A 15,982-nucleotide genomic window follows, 5' to 3' on the forward strand; every position below is an offset into this window, starting at 1 on the left:
CCATGCGGGGTTCTCATATGTCTCACCTGCCGTATTGCGCCGCGAGGTCCAGGGCCGTCTCCTCGCGGCTGTTCCGGATGGTAGGGTCACACGAGTGCTCGAGGAGGTGCGCCACCACGGCCGTGTGACCGTACTGCGCGGCGCAGTGCAGGGCCGTCTCGCTGTCCTTAGTCTGCGGATACAAACATAAAAGAAGCAAGTGTTAAGACAGGGCAAAATTATGTAGCGATGGTAAGGAATTGACTGTCCAGATAGAATTAACACCTGAGCACTTATTTAACTGCAGTCCTTCCTTATTAAAAAAAAAATCACTTGCAAATCACACCAATATTATACACTTTCAGCAAAAATTCTCCATAAAATAACAGGAAATTGAGTTTTTTTCCTTTAGCTTGACCTCAATTTTAATGTAGATTCAGTGTTTAGGAGTACAAATCTTAAAGACCTACACTCCAAAACACTGAATCAACAATGGTATCAAATTTTTAATACAATGGTATATGTAATTAATATTTATAAATGCTTATCAAACATCAATCACTATGCCGGTTCACTCGTCAAAACATACATTCTCATCTGGCTATCACAAAAAAATTCTGATATTTTGAAATTGCCAGAAGTTTTCTGGCTAAAATTAAACATTCAAAGAAATCAGCTTGAGCGAAAGGGATACAAAGACATTAGACAACGAAATTTTAAATAAAAATATGACTGATATGAATTAAATAATGATGCCATAAGCTAGCAATATAGATTCAATAATAAAAAGTTCAAAAATACATTTTTTCCACGAACACTCGAAGGTCACAAGAGCATTCAACTCGATTTAAGATCCAGTCTTTCCCCAGTCAGCTTACCCAATTAGTTTGTTTCTCACCCAATAATTTCCTAATAGTGAGCTCAGAAATATTAGAAGGACGAAACGTAAAAGGTTATACCACGTCCTAAGGTGCGGGTTGCAAGAAATGTTGAGGACTAAAGACTATATACACAATAACACATAAACACAATATACAGTGGCTGCGTGCAGAGACCAGATTATAAACGATAGAATATATAGAAGCGATTATAGGATAAATATTTTCCTGAACGGACAGGAAAAAGATTTATATTTCCCCCATACAATAAAGGACTAGAATAAACTAATCACTGAAAGATCGAACCCAGGAAATTAAATCATTAACATCGCACACCAAATTTTTATTCGCATTTTCTTACACGTAAAAACAGCACGCGTCCTAGCACGTTCTTCCCCATACCTATTGAGGTAGCTTGCGGTGCAGGTATCATGTAGATGTAAATAAATAAATACATCAAACATGGCGGAAGCAATTTAAAAACGAACGATTCCATGCAGATACAGTTTGATTGAATGTAATGAAAGAGAATACTTTGCCAGGAAGCAAGAAATTTGCACGGGAAATCAAATCGGAGCTAATGTGAAGAGGAAAGAGTGCAGAAGAAAAGGTAGAGCTGCTTCAAGAGCAGGAGGAAACTAAGTGAGAAGAATGAGAGACAGAGAGAAGATAGGTGAGGCCAGGTATGGGAGGCAAGGCATGATAAGAGGGGGATGGCCGACGGATATTATTGAATTATAACCCTCCCCAGGGTGAACGCACACGAAAATTCTACGCAGCGGCCGTTCGGGGATTAAAAAATAAGTAGAATTTATTAAAGTGGAAGCGAGAAAAAAAAGCCGTAAATATGAATATACCATCCCTTGCGAGGGTGGCTGTGGATCCACGATATGGCATCCGCAATACTTCGAAGCTACGATAGTTTTCAAAAGGGAAGTTAGAGTACCACTTCCTTTCGAGAATAGTTGCTTCTCGCGAAAATTGAGAGATTAAAAAAAAGGAAGTATCAAGTGCGATGAGGTGGAAAATACATTATGAAGGCCGATGTGATAAAACTACAGCTACTACGTGAACATAGCATCAATTTCCATAGAGATATTTCCAAGAGTTGACATGGATCACGTGGGTCACTTCGCATACCGCTAAGCCACCCAAGTTCCTTGAGTGCCATGGCAACTTTACCGAGGTTCATAGTGCTACGAGTTACATCAAAGTTGATAACGCAAAAGAGAATGGGATAACGCAGTTACTTGATGATTTTTGGCCAGTACCTTAAGGCTGACCAAGGTTTTATACCACAACGTTATCGAACCAAATCTGATGTTGCGATTCTGATTCATGTATAATGTAGTACATAGGAACCTAGGATATGCTGAGTACCGAACAATTCATTAATGTTCCTCAAAACCATTCGGCATTTGATGAGAAGTTTTGAATGATGCAATCCCATGCCACAAAAAAGATTGGAGAGTATAAGGAAAATCACTTAAGTACTACTGCGCAGAACAAGAGAAACTTAAATAGACACTAAAATATTACAGACGATTTCTTGATTAAAATGCACCCGCCACACCCCGATTGACGCGGCAAGCGTAGAATTATGCAGACGTAGATGAATAAGACAATAAATCGCAGGCTTCATGCCATGGAGGGGGCAAGATAAAGAGAAGATTTTTTTTCAAAGGAACAATCAACGAAAATCGTTTCAACGAAAATCATTCGCAACAAAGATACCGTACGGTAATTATGCGATCTAATACTTGGATCTTGAGAGTCTAGGGGGCACGATTTTATATTGAAGGGTTTTACACAATAAATACGTTACCCTATTTTACATTGAGTACACGACAGATATTTCACCCATCTTTTCACCAATAGCAGGCAACAATTTCTTGCTAAGTCATTTCCAACTTGGATATATATGCGACGAAAAGCTAACCCGCTCGCTGCAGCGCTTCAAATACCCATTATTCGGCTTATTCCCCATAGTAAATACGATTTCTTGGTATTTCAAAGCCTCAAACCACTTCCTTATAAAAATAAGAAAATTATCTCAACGATGAATAATCTCAGGAAAATTCTAAACACATTTTGTACAGTGGAAATAGCAAAATAAACCCATAAGGCTTCCGCTACTGCGGCCGGACCTTCTCCGTAATTTAGATCACCAATATAAATTGCACGACGGGGAATATTTTCCGGAAGACGGAAAACATGCATAAATGTCATTTTTATAAAAGACAAATCTCCAAAAATTGTCACTCAATAAAATATCTTGGTAAATCTACCCAATACTCATAATCTAACTGCCTCACATGTATTCACTATACGCAATCCAAACACCATGCTTAATGCAAAATCAATGCACCAAGGAAAATTTTTACTAAGCACGTAATTCATTATTATTCACAGCACACTGATCGTAAATTCAACTAAAATAAGCAAAATGTAGAGAAGAGCCACTATACATCAACTTACGCATGGATTACAACCACACACCGAAGCATATTAGCAGCATAATTATAATCTCAACTCACACAGCAATATTTATTACCTCTTGTCGGTGGAGTTAATACATGTTTCGAAATCGGGGTTCGTTCATAATTGTTTCTAAATAAAAATTTAAACATTGAAAACACTACGTTCAGCGGTCAACACGAACTGCAAACTCGCAGAAAGTCCGGAGACCCATAGTGAATTATGACGAGTGCTGTGCTACCAAAGAAACGCTACGGGTTGGACGCATAAATTTCCCCTCGCAGGGAAAAGGGGACTGTAAAGGGCGAGACGTTATCATGGGGGAGGCAGCGTTGATTTTCGAAAAAGGCAGACGAATAAAACAAAAGAGGACAAACAATGCACAAAAAAAGGTGATGGACGCCGCTCAGGGGGTGTGGAGAAGAGAAGGGATGAGATATATCGGGGTGAAGGGGGAAAAAGCATAAGGGATGCGATAGCGGTTAGGGACTTTTGGGCAAGGTGAGGCTGGGAAAAGTCAAGCCCCTCCGTGAATATTCAACCTGTCCACTCCGGTGCACTGTAGCGTCGCAGAAACAGTTAATCGAAGCACGTGAGCTGGAAAAAGGCTCGAATCCCCTCTGCCCACGTCGCTATAACCCTGGTCCACCACCCCCGCCCCACCATACGAAAAATAAAGACCGCTTTTCTACTGCACCTCGCCAACCGACGAACCTTAACAATTCCAAAAACATCCTCCAACGCCCCTCGCGAAGAGCATACGCCCTACATGAGGCAGAAATTTTTTTAGAAATATTTCCACCGCCTTGATGACACGATGTAATGTATCGCCCCACACTCGCCGGGGAAGGACATAGCCCACGACAGGTCGCTGAAGCTCTTACGGGATGGTGTCGAAGAGGTGATAGTTTGCCACCGACCACGGAAGATAGTGCACGCCGCGGCGCGTAAGCTGAGTTTGCAGACGATAAGATCGTGTATCTTTCAGAATATTTTCAGTTCTAGCAATCATACCCGCTATTTACTCTTAGTTTTTCAATTCTTAATTCCTGAAATTCCTTGGCCTGGTGACGATAATCTTCGAAGGACAAGTACCTGGCAAGAATGGAAAAGGGATACCTCGAATAAAATACCAGGAATAGGTAAAAAAAAAAAAGGATGTGAAAGAGAAGAAATATGTGCATAGGTGTGAAAAGATTAGATGATAGGAGAATTGAGAGGAGTGCTGCAAATCAATGTCAGGATTGCTGACCAATTGAAGGCCGCAAGCCGCAAATAACATAACCGGACCCCGCTCCCGCCTTAAAATTTTTACGCCAATAGGTATGACTGATCATCATGAGATGAGGACAAGGGTTATGTTTCCCATGGGCACTATAGGGTTGACGAATAAAAATGCAAATGCCAATAGCTCAATCTGACTTATAAGGCTTTTAAGGGCACCGATTTCCTTTGGCGAGGATGAGGCGAACAAGAATCGTTAATGCTACGCTTTCGACAAACATGGCACATCATCGGCTGGAAACCCATCACTAACCCACTCTATTTATTGATCTCCAACACCCCGAAAACAACATAAAAAGGCAATGATATTGAGAGAGGGGGCTAACTATAAAGAACAATAAACAAGCAAAAAATACATGCCCTGGAATGGGGCAATCTAATCAAGCACTTTGGCTGCACGTTAGGATTATATTACTTGAACAATGTAGACTAGATATCTTATTGAGCGACACGAAGAACATCTTATCATACATCTTAGGGCCCCACTATATTTCCAGGTCCGACAGAAGCGATAAATTAAAACAGATATTTTGCCAAACGGATACAAACGGGAATTCATTTTTCCCATGAACCATACAGGACTCTAATAACTGCCAGCCGTAATTTTGCTTGAGCATTCGCATTTATAAGTAAACGGCTGGTTCCCTACATCCCCTGCCACACGCCTTTTTAGGCGGCTTGCGAGGTAGTGAATGTAACGAGGAAGTGCTAAGAAGAGTGGGAGAAAGGAGAAGTCTTCTAAAACCCTTAAGAAGAAGACGGGGCAACTTAGTTGGCCAAATTATGAGATGGCCTGATGAAAACAATCGTGGCAGGACATGCGGAAGGGAAGAAAGGCAAGGGTCCCGAATGAGTCAGATAGGACAGGTTATAAAGCATGTTAAAGAGAAGAAATAGGTTGCTATGAAAGGCTAGCGGATAGGAGAGGGGAATAGGGAGCCTCGTCAAACCAATCTTAGGATTGTTGACTAATGATGATGCGGGATAGTATATAGATTAATATCTGAAAATTATTAAACAACAATAGGGTAGTTTCCTTCATCAAAGAAAACAAAAGGCATTGATGGCGATTCGTTACCCACCATTAGTGTATTCATAATACACAAATTATTTGGTTTTTGAAATACCGGTTTAGACGAACGGCAAGGGTCAAATTTTATCCTCATTTGAAAAAGGCCAGATTGGCGCCCATGCGATTCCACTCCACGTGACGTCACAGGGACCTAGTTTCTACACGAGAGGATAGGAGTTATGCATCGTCAGAGGCTACCAATGCATGCATGAGTCACAGAGCTCAGGGAAACATGTCTTAATAATCACCTATTAAAACTGGCTAAGGTCGGAAAGTTTTCTTCGCTTGATAAGGTATTAATAAACCTTTTTTAAGCCATGCGCTACCAGACAGGAAGGTACTCAGCTACCCGTTAGCATCCTGCGTCCTATCAGCGCTCAGAGCCTCGATCAAGGTCACCTACCAGGCGGGAGGGGGAACCAGAAATGCGTCGTACGGACTTTTTCCCTTCATTCCTACTTACGCGTCGCGTTTTCGCGCGCTTGAAATTTTTCACTTTTCATTTGATCGCGAAAAATAGATATCGTCATTTAAAAATCTAAAAGCGTGAAATACGTACTCCAGGAGTAATAATCTTTCGATTTAGGCAATAAAAAAATAATAGGAAACCACCCTATTATGAATAATATGAAATGGTAGCATAACGTGAGAGGCTAAAAAAAATTGAATCTCCGGCCTAACAGTGCGACAAGAAGAGTCGGTCAAGAAGTACCAGCCAAGTGCTACGAGGTGAGACGCGGACGAGGGCACAATTGGGGAATAATTCGTGGTGGAAGGAAAAGGGAGACTTATGTGAGAGCGTAGGTCCAGATGGGGAAGGGGTGGATTTCATGAGGGAGGCTGGGAGTCCCAGAGATCACCCTTCGGCGTCCATTGCATGGTCGACGAACGGAAGCATTCAGGATGAAAATTAAAAAAAAAAGAAAAAACAAATAAAACGATAGATAGGTGTTTGTATTTTATTTATGGAGGGTGGAGGATAGCTTAGGTATTCCTATTCCGCAAGATTGGTTATCGGAATTTTTATTCCTCCGATGGCCGGAGGGTGAAATATTAAAAAAAAAAATGGAGGGAGAGAAAGGATGAATGGGATACCAAGGATTGACTTTAGACTGAACCGATGGACTGGAATATTATTTGTTCGCATTGATATGGAGTATTGCCGCGGGGTGCCTACGCACGAATTCCTCCATGGCGATTTCAGTTTTTTTATTTCCGCAAGGTTTACCACTTGAAAAGCGCCAGAAGGCATCTTCACCTACTCTTCTCCAAAAATTACTCATCCCGTTTTTTTTATTCAGAAGCATTACCATCATTTTTCTCTAAATTACCGAAATATCACGAAGAAAATTATTAACTCACAGTTTTCCCAGGGAACTTCCTGTAATTTGCATGAACAATGTGTAGTCAGATTTTGGAATGAACAAATTTTAACCGACATTTACCGGGAGCGGAGAAACGTTAAATTTGAATATTTTTTCCATTATTTTCCAATATTCAATTCCGCAGGTGAGTTAACAGATTCGCTGCGTGTATGCTCGAAAAAACTTGACGATCTTCGGGAAATTATCTTTACGTTGTGATGCTGTTACCAAAAATGCGTATTGAAAAATTGTTTTATTCTTTAGGTAATATTCGCGTGAAGAGGAACTACACTAAGCAGGAATCACAAAAAAATGCATAAATAAAAATACAACTTCAGTATAATTTGTGAAAATACTTACAAGCAGAGATAGAGTTAGCCAGTTAGAACATAAAATTGCAAGGCTACATTTTGGGTACCATCAATCACCTACATTTGCAAAATCTTACATTTCCATGATACCTTACCGAATCAATAAGAGGAAAATCGTCCTGGCAAGGGATGCTGATTCATCTTTGGGTCTCCAATTATGATTGACTAAAATCCAGGTACTTACATAAGCATGAATATTCTATCCATTAATTTTGGAGTTCGTAATGATGTTCACCAAGGATCGCATTCAAAGATACGTAGAACACGCATACAACTAATACATAGATGGAAAAGAACAAAGCATCAAATATTCCCTAGATTTTGGGCAAAAAATAGGGAAGTTGCCATATTTAATACCCATTTCTATTTAAGACGTGAAAATAAACGCAGGAGACTTGTAAATCACGCTGAGTATTCATTTCGAGCATAAAAACAAATACAGTATTCCACCTAATTGCACACCATTAATCAAATTTTCTCATAATGTATTCACTCTTTCATACCTCTCTTTTTTATCAAAGCATCTAACATCTTTCTTCTGAATACGTAAATGATTCGGTTTCGGTGATTATGACGGGAAATGAAGCATTCCCATAGCTGAAAAAAGTGATTACGCAAAACAATGGTTGGCGTTGATAAGGATGATAATATCGCTTACCGTGCTTCTATCCAGACAAAAAGATATCTGTACGAAATACTTACGGATTTTACAAAGAAAAATCATTTCACCGATTAGGGTTCAGCTTCTAACAGTATTTTCAGTAGCGAAACATGAACCCTGATTAAAGTTTCTACAAGGTTTTGGAAATGGCATTGTTTTTATTTCACAATATTTCTGACGAAACACTTCCACATGATAACGCTTAATCATCAGAATTTGTAAGTAGTCACACTTGCTGGAACGCGAGAATAACTATAATATTAATTGTCTAAATGTATAATAGTAAGAAATACTGAAATAATTATCACCGAGATCGTATGGATGGCATTTGAAGGGATTCAAAGATAAAGGACCCATCTGCGGCTGAAAATAATTTAACTACTAATAACTGAAATACTTGAGTAACGTAAAGAAGACCAAAAGAAACACAAAAGGGATTACCTCATTGGCTTGGGAATGGGAGAAATGGGAGGGCAGCAAAATACCAATCTTAGAACAACAACGCTATGAATGATTAACGAAAATGTACTGGATAAGAAACGGAATGAATACGATAAAAGAACACGCAACACTTCATTCGCTCAGGGCAGTATGGGGCGGTGGGGGGAGGGGCACGAGAATCCTTTTTCCACCATACATTTGCCACGTCGGCCCACCGAGCGGAAATGGACGAACAAAACGAAACGGAAACAAAGGTGAACGAAAGAGGGTGGTGTTGGCGCGAGAAAGAGATGAGGAGAGGAGAGCAGAGGAGGTGAGCGACACACAATGGACAGGGTGGGTGTACATATCCGACGACGCGATTGGCCCCTCCCCACAGGGACACGGGACCGAGGGCATCCGAGTTGAAAACGCGATCGCCGGGATATCGCCCAATCAGGGACGCGGGCGCGATAAACAAAAATCGCTTCGGATTCGAAAAGAGACGGGGGAGTGGAGGGACTGCGGGGGGGTAGTGGGCGGAGTGAAGGAATGGGTGGGCATTGGAAAATGGGGGGAGGCAAAGGTGGTGAGGCAGAGGGGGTACAAAACGCCCCCAGAACAACACGACGAGAAAACCGCGAGAAAGACAACTTCCCCGACGGTAGTCCTTTATCTTCCTTTCCACACACATTTTTTTCTCCCTTACCTCGATTCACGCCACCCTTAAGATCCATGAAAAGAGGTCTCGAGCATTAACTTGGCGACTTAATTATAACTATTACCCTCATCCCCCAATCCTCCATTCCCTTCCCTTTTCTCCCTCAATCTTCAGAAGAGAGAAAAAATGTATATACTCGAGAGACAACACCCTTTTTTACGACACAAAACACTTGCAAGAAGTAGTCTTTCGAGAGTATATTTGTTGGAGAGGTTGGCAGGGGTTTTGGGGGGGGGTTTAAGAAAAAGAGGGAATTACTTCATCAACCATTCTCCTCCTCTTCCCGACGGGGACCCCGCGAATGAGATGACGCGAACTCCCCCATTGTTACGCAACAGAGAGAAAAACGCGACGAAGAGAAAAAAACACACATATTCACGTATGCAAGCAGCGACGCGTGTTCGTGCCCAGTGGTGACTTCAACGACAAGCCACAAAGCAACTGTGGGAGGGAATGAGGAATCAAGGAAGGGCGAGCGTATAGGATAAAAAAAGAAGACCATGGGAAGGGAATAGAGGAGCGGGGATGGTAGACCCCACAGTGGGTGGGGACGTAAGTGGGCCGCTCCCTGTGATGGAACTCCTGAGGATTGTCATTGCAAATTTTCCCCAATCCGAGATCCTGAATGGCGAGGAACTTAATAAAAAAAATCACAAAGAAAAGATGTTACGTGCAAGGAATAAGGGTAAGTTAGGGAATGGGATCTCCCAGGGTAACGTCATGAGTGGTACTCTCCACTGAATAAGGACGGAGAAGAGCGAAGAAGTACGAACAGTGGTGTTGTACATGGGAGGGCCCACGAATGCCATGGGAAAAGATGGACCATAATTACGACTTTCCTCTAATTAAGGGGAGCGCGCGGGAGGGGGCAGGTGGTATATGGGAGGAGAGGAGGTACGGGGATGGGTGGTACGACCCCCTGTGCAGCACATACCCAACCAACTGATCCCTACCCCAATTTTCCCTTCCGACCAAACACCTCCTCGCTAATTAACCACGAAGCCCTTCCTTCTCTCCGCTCTATGCTCAACACACAGATATACACGCCTCCCTCGTTTTCACAATAATGCTCACCGCTTCCTCCGGAGTGCGCTCATCGGGAGAGAGCTAGCGAAGGCTTCTTTCCGCAGGAATGATGAGCCACGCAACCGAAACCAAGCAGAATCGTGAGTTATTTTTTAGTTAAAAACATGTCAATTTTATATCACCATTATGAATTTTCTGTACACATCCATTAGGTGATTATTGGTTTCAACATTACAGTCCCGTTTAACAAGCCCTCAAAAACTGAAATCTGTCGGATCAAAATGAAAACCATGGAACGTAGGCAACAGTTAATTGCTTGAGGTCACGAAATTATACCAGGCAATTCTATTGTGAAAAGTATACATGAAGATAAATCTGCAAGGATAAAAATGTACAAAATTCGTGGATAATATGTTAAGGCTAGATAAATGAAATAATATCGAGTAACGCATTCCGAGGCCCCCAAAACAAATCTTCGAAGAGCAAGGAGGCCCAAGGAGACGGAGCTGACACCCCTACCTTGAATGAGAGCACTTCACACACATGGTGACTTAGACATAAGGCCTATCCTCACCAATATTCAGATCGAACCACTAAGTGAGCAGGATAAATAAATTATATTTTTACGTTTAAAATAGTTTACGCAACCTAAATTCCTCTTAAAACGAATGCACAGCAAATGATTTCTTGTGAAGGATGTACAATTATATCCATCGATATGCTGTTGATGGAATAAACATTAAGGGGTGAGATGAAGTCAAACATCTATAAGCTACAATAACTTAAAACTTATCGTGAGGAACACACGTAATAAACACTTGAGGCGGCTAGCTGTGAAGAAGCTAGGATTCGTTACGCATGTTGTGGAAACGTTTTCCGACGATAAAGTGAAAGAGATGTACTACTTTGCACTCATCAGGCCGCACCTAGAATACGAAGAGGGTAAATGCATGGAATACGGCGCTGAAAGATTTAATCCGTGAGCTAAATAACATAGGAAAGGAAAATGCGCGATTCGTCAAATAATACTGCGAGGAAACAGAGGTCGAGACACAACTTTTACACGAATAGGCTGGAAGTTAAAGGAGACTCAACGGCTACGTGGTGGATTAATTTTTCTCGAGAAATTAAGAATAGATATCTTTCATAATGAGACGGAGAACTTCATCTAAGAACCTCACAATACTTCTAGGGCCAATAAAACGATCAAATAAGGGCGATAATTTGGCGAACTGATAGATAGACAAGAATACGTTTTTCTTCCTAACTATGAGGGTTTCCCAGAAAGTAATGCACCACAATTTGTTTGCCTGCTTACAACAATGGTGCGAATGCGAAACGTTGCGTATTTGCCCGGTCAAAACAGGCACCGACCCTTGCATTACTTCCCAACACTATGGAAATTTACAGGAACGCTAGGAATACCACTCTTAAGAAATCCTGATAAGTCCCACGAGTGCAAAAGTTTTTATTCAAGGTCAAATATGACCAAATGGGTTTTTTGCATTTTTTGGCCAAGCGCTTAGTTTCACGATAGAAATTGCAACTACCAAAATTGTAAATTAGGAAATTACCCACAAAACTGTGATCATACATCATGGTAAATCTTAGAGAAAAAAGTATGATCACAATTTTTTAGGTAATTTCCCTATCTACAATTTTACTCTAAGCAATTTTTATCGTAAAACTAACCGTTTGGCCAAAAACTGCAAAAAACTTATTTTGTGACCTTTGACCTTGAATAAAATTTTTTGCACACACGGGATCGATGGTGACTTTTCAGGATTTCATTAGAGTGGTATTCCTGACGTTCCTGTATATTTTCAGATTGTTGGGATTTTATGTAAGGGTACCACTATTTTTTGGACTAATTTGACCGGGCTACATGAATCACTTGAAGTTTCACCCAGCCAGCAGATTTGAGGACTGCGGAAAACATAGAAAAATATGGTTGGACAGTTTACACCATCCACCCTACAGCCCTGACCTGGCTCCCTTGGACTTCCACTGGTTTGGACTAAAACAGGCTGCCATTCGTGGAAGACGTTTTGAGGATGACGAGGGCGTGATTCATTCAGAGGAGAAAAGGCTCGTAGCCAGAACATAAAGGCAACAGACGAAGTGAAGTACCTGGGAGTTACGATAACCTCGAACCTCACGTGGGGAACTCATATAAAGAATATTTGCGGCATAGCCCTGAAGAAATTAGGATTCGTCAAGCGTATTGTGGGAAGATTTTCGGATGAGAAAGTAAAAGAAAGGTGCTATTTCGCTCTCGTCCGACCGCACCTTGAATATGCAGCGAGTGTATGGGATCCAGTGCAGAAAGACTTAATCCGCGAGCTGAATAAGATACAAAGGAAGGCTGCGCGTTTCGTCAAAAACCGCTACGGGCGTACAGACAGTGTTACCCAGATGTTAAGCGAATTAGGCTGGGAGCCGTTGGAGACTCGGAGGCTGCGCGCTAGGCTTAGATTGATTGAACAATTAAGAATGGATATATTTAAGAGCGACACAGAGAACATAATCTTAGAGCCACACTATATTTCCAGGTCCGACAGAAGCGATAAATTAAGAGAGATTTTTAGCCGAACGGATAGATATAAGAATTCGTTTTTCCCCCGAACAATAAAGGACTTTAATAAACGCTTGTCCCAACCTCGTTAGAGCACTTCCTTTTTTTTTTTTTTTTTTTTTTTTTTTAATAGCTGTAAACGGCTGGTGTCCTAACACCCCCTGCCACACGCCTTTTAGGCGGCTTGCGGGGTATTATGTAGATGTAGATGAACAAGGATAGGTACCAACAGGACATACACGCCCTTGTTTCGCGCTGTAGGAAGGCTATAGAACGGCACGGAGATTACGCAGAAAAATAGGGTGTGTAGTTGAAACATCATTCTTTCGTGCGTGTAATTCTCATAATTTTCAATGAATAAATATCGAATAAAAAAGGTGCATTATTTTCTGGGCAACTCGTATAAAGAACTTTAATAAATACTACGCGGGACACAATATTAAAAATCACTCAAATTCGTAAATACTTTTCATTTATATTTTTGAAAACGGCCGGTGTCCTAACAACCCCGCTACGAGGCGGCTTGCGGGGTAGCATGTAAACGTAGTTGAAAACGAATTCGAATTATTCTGGAGCCATTTAACCTTGTGCAACATGAGAGATATAGGGAGGCATGAAAGGTAGGGATAGATGTAATAATTCGCTTTTCCTCTAAAATATAAACGACTTTAATACTAGGCGAGACAGAATGTTAAAATTACTGAAATTCGGACAATCATTTCTTTAATTTTTTGTAAACGACTGGTGTTCGAACCCCCCTCCCACCCGCTACACACCTTGCACGGCTTGCGGGGTAGCATGTAGATGTAGTTGAAAACAAATTACACAGGAGCCATTTTATCAAGTGTAGCCAGGGGTCACATGGACACTATATACCCCCGGGGTGGATGTGACAGACTGACTAAGAGGAGGCAGGAATCGAGAGATTCCACAGAAGGATAAAAAAAACACCGTCGCACACACATTCAGATCCAGCAGCGCCCCCCCCCCCCCCACCTCCCTCAGTCCCCTTGACTCCCAATCTCCTCCACTCGTGAATGCAGTGGCAACCGAATGCCAATCCAAAGCGCATTCCTGGAAGCAAGGGGAATTGACAATGGGGACAGGTGAATGGGGGTGGGAGGTACTTATCCCAGCCCTTCATTAAAATCTCCCCCGCCGATCCAACGTATATGCGCGCGAGAGGCAATGGCATAAAGCCCACTCACTACAACTACCTTCCCATCCCACCTCCCGTTGAATGTAACCAACCACACCCTAGCTTCGCCCCTACACTCGAACACAATCCCATTATGCACCGAAATAAAAAATATGCCATCCTTGACAATGGGATCGCTTCCTGTTAATGCCTCTAGTAGCAATTACTCCTATTATTACGCTACCACGTAACTACCATTGACTGCAGAGCCCCCGCGCTCATTTTATTTTCAAACTACGCACCTGCACCAAGTTAATTTAATTATTTCAATAAATAAGGAAAAATTAATAAGGACTATAGGTTTGAAGTACGGAACACCTAATCAAAAAAGTATCATATTCATATTAAACTTCAGTATGTGATAGCAATTTTAAGGTAATTAATTCAATTTCTATGACACAACGTTGTTTTTTTGTTTTGCATATGACTCCAGGTGATTTGAAACCATTAACGCATTTGAGATGTCAGAGAAATCTACGGGGGGAATTACTTCAACATTAATTCTCGCCAGTTAATTTATTCATATGATATGAGAAAGGGGTATGTAAGAACCAACTAATGTTAGGCACAATTAATACAAAAGACTGAAACAACGGTATTACAATTGTTTCTTTTGCTTTCACTGATATTGATTTCCGACTTGAATGAACGACAATCGACCTGTTTTGAATCAAAAAATTTCCAGCATAATCCCGCGTTTCAAACTTATTATTGCCTGCTTGTTGAAGGCATTGAGCAAAGCTAATCTCTAACAGGCTCAACTTTGTGGAGGTTCATTATAATAAATAAAAGCGAACAAACTATGTATAAATCCACCAATTTATTTATGTGGTACTACAAGTTTCTATGCAGCGGCGAAGGTACCTGATGATGACGCCGCTGCGTCGAAACTAGTAGTACCACATAAATGAATTGGTGGATTTATACATAGTTTGTTCGCTTTTATTTATTATTGAGCAAAGCCTTAACACACCGCTGCTTCTACACGCGACGGCTACAAGAATGTATTCATGCAAATTCATTTCACGAATAGATATTGCGCAAAAACAGTACTAAATGCATCATTGACACCCCTATCAAGTTATGTTCTCAAATTAGCCGAAAAATAAATACTATGACCTGGTATTTACCGAACCGTCGAGAACGGGTTTCCATTAGTCTTTAAAAGGGGTTCCCCGGGAGGGTGAGTTATGGAGGTGGATCATTCGATAGTGGAGGACTCTTAGAGGCGACTTGATATTATCGTCACGAGAATGAAAGGTCGCTCATTTTATGTTTATCAGAATTTGAGAGCCGACACAACGCAGTGATCAGTATTGGTTACAATTAATTTCAGAGCCAGCTTATGAACCGAAACAGGTTCCCTGGTTCGCCATAGAAAACAAAAATCAGGTCGCAGACGGCATATCTATGAGATCAAACATGAGTGATATTCCAATTCGCGAGCGAGCCGGCTCGCGGACCCTGACGTTGAAACCCACTCAAACACCATTATGAGTTTCACTGACTTTTCTATACTTTCCACTAGATATTCGCAAACTTTCCTCCCGGTTTCATAAAACATTCCCAACCTTACATATTCATCTATGCAGGCGATAACATGTGACAAACTGCATTGAAGCAAACCTAAAAATAGATAAAATCAATAGATTAAAATACATTTAAAAAAGCTACGGAGCATTGGAAAATACTTTGAACGACATGTAGATAAAATAATGTTCAAATATCGAAGATATTATTACACATAAGAGAAAGAGGAAAAATCTTCAATTGATGTTTGCAGCAAAAATAATTTTTTCAGGCCTTAGTGTCATTTTTTTGACATTCCATGACTTCACAGACACAATTAAATTCCATGACTATCCAGGTTTCTATGAGTGGCATTCCTGAAACATTATATTCCCAACGCTACCATAACACCATAACTCCCACACTGAAACCCTCCCGGTTTCCCC

The 15,982-nt window shown here is 41.2% G+C and overlaps 1 protein-coding gene across 3 annotated transcripts in view; it reads right to left on the bottom strand.

Moving 5' to 3' along the window:
- LOC124161944 (ankyrin repeat and SAM domain-containing protein 1A-like) overlaps nt 1–15,982 on the bottom strand; it is a 228,709-nt gene that overhangs the window by 119,793 nt on the left and 92,934 nt on the right. For all 3 annotated transcript variants that reach the window (XM_046538213.1, XM_046538211.1, XM_046538212.1), the window contains exon 4: nt 27–172. In XM_046538213.1, the coding sequence (XP_046394169.1) occupies nt 27–172 (146 nt within the window). The remainder of the gene's footprint in view (nt 1–26; nt 173–15,982) is intronic.

This window comes from Ischnura elegans, chromosome 7, assembly GCF_921293095.1.
Source record: "Ischnura elegans chromosome 7, ioIscEleg1.1, whole genome shotgun sequence".
Classification (NCBI taxonomy): domain Eukaryota; kingdom Metazoa; phylum Arthropoda; class Insecta; order Odonata; family Coenagrionidae; genus Ischnura; species Ischnura elegans.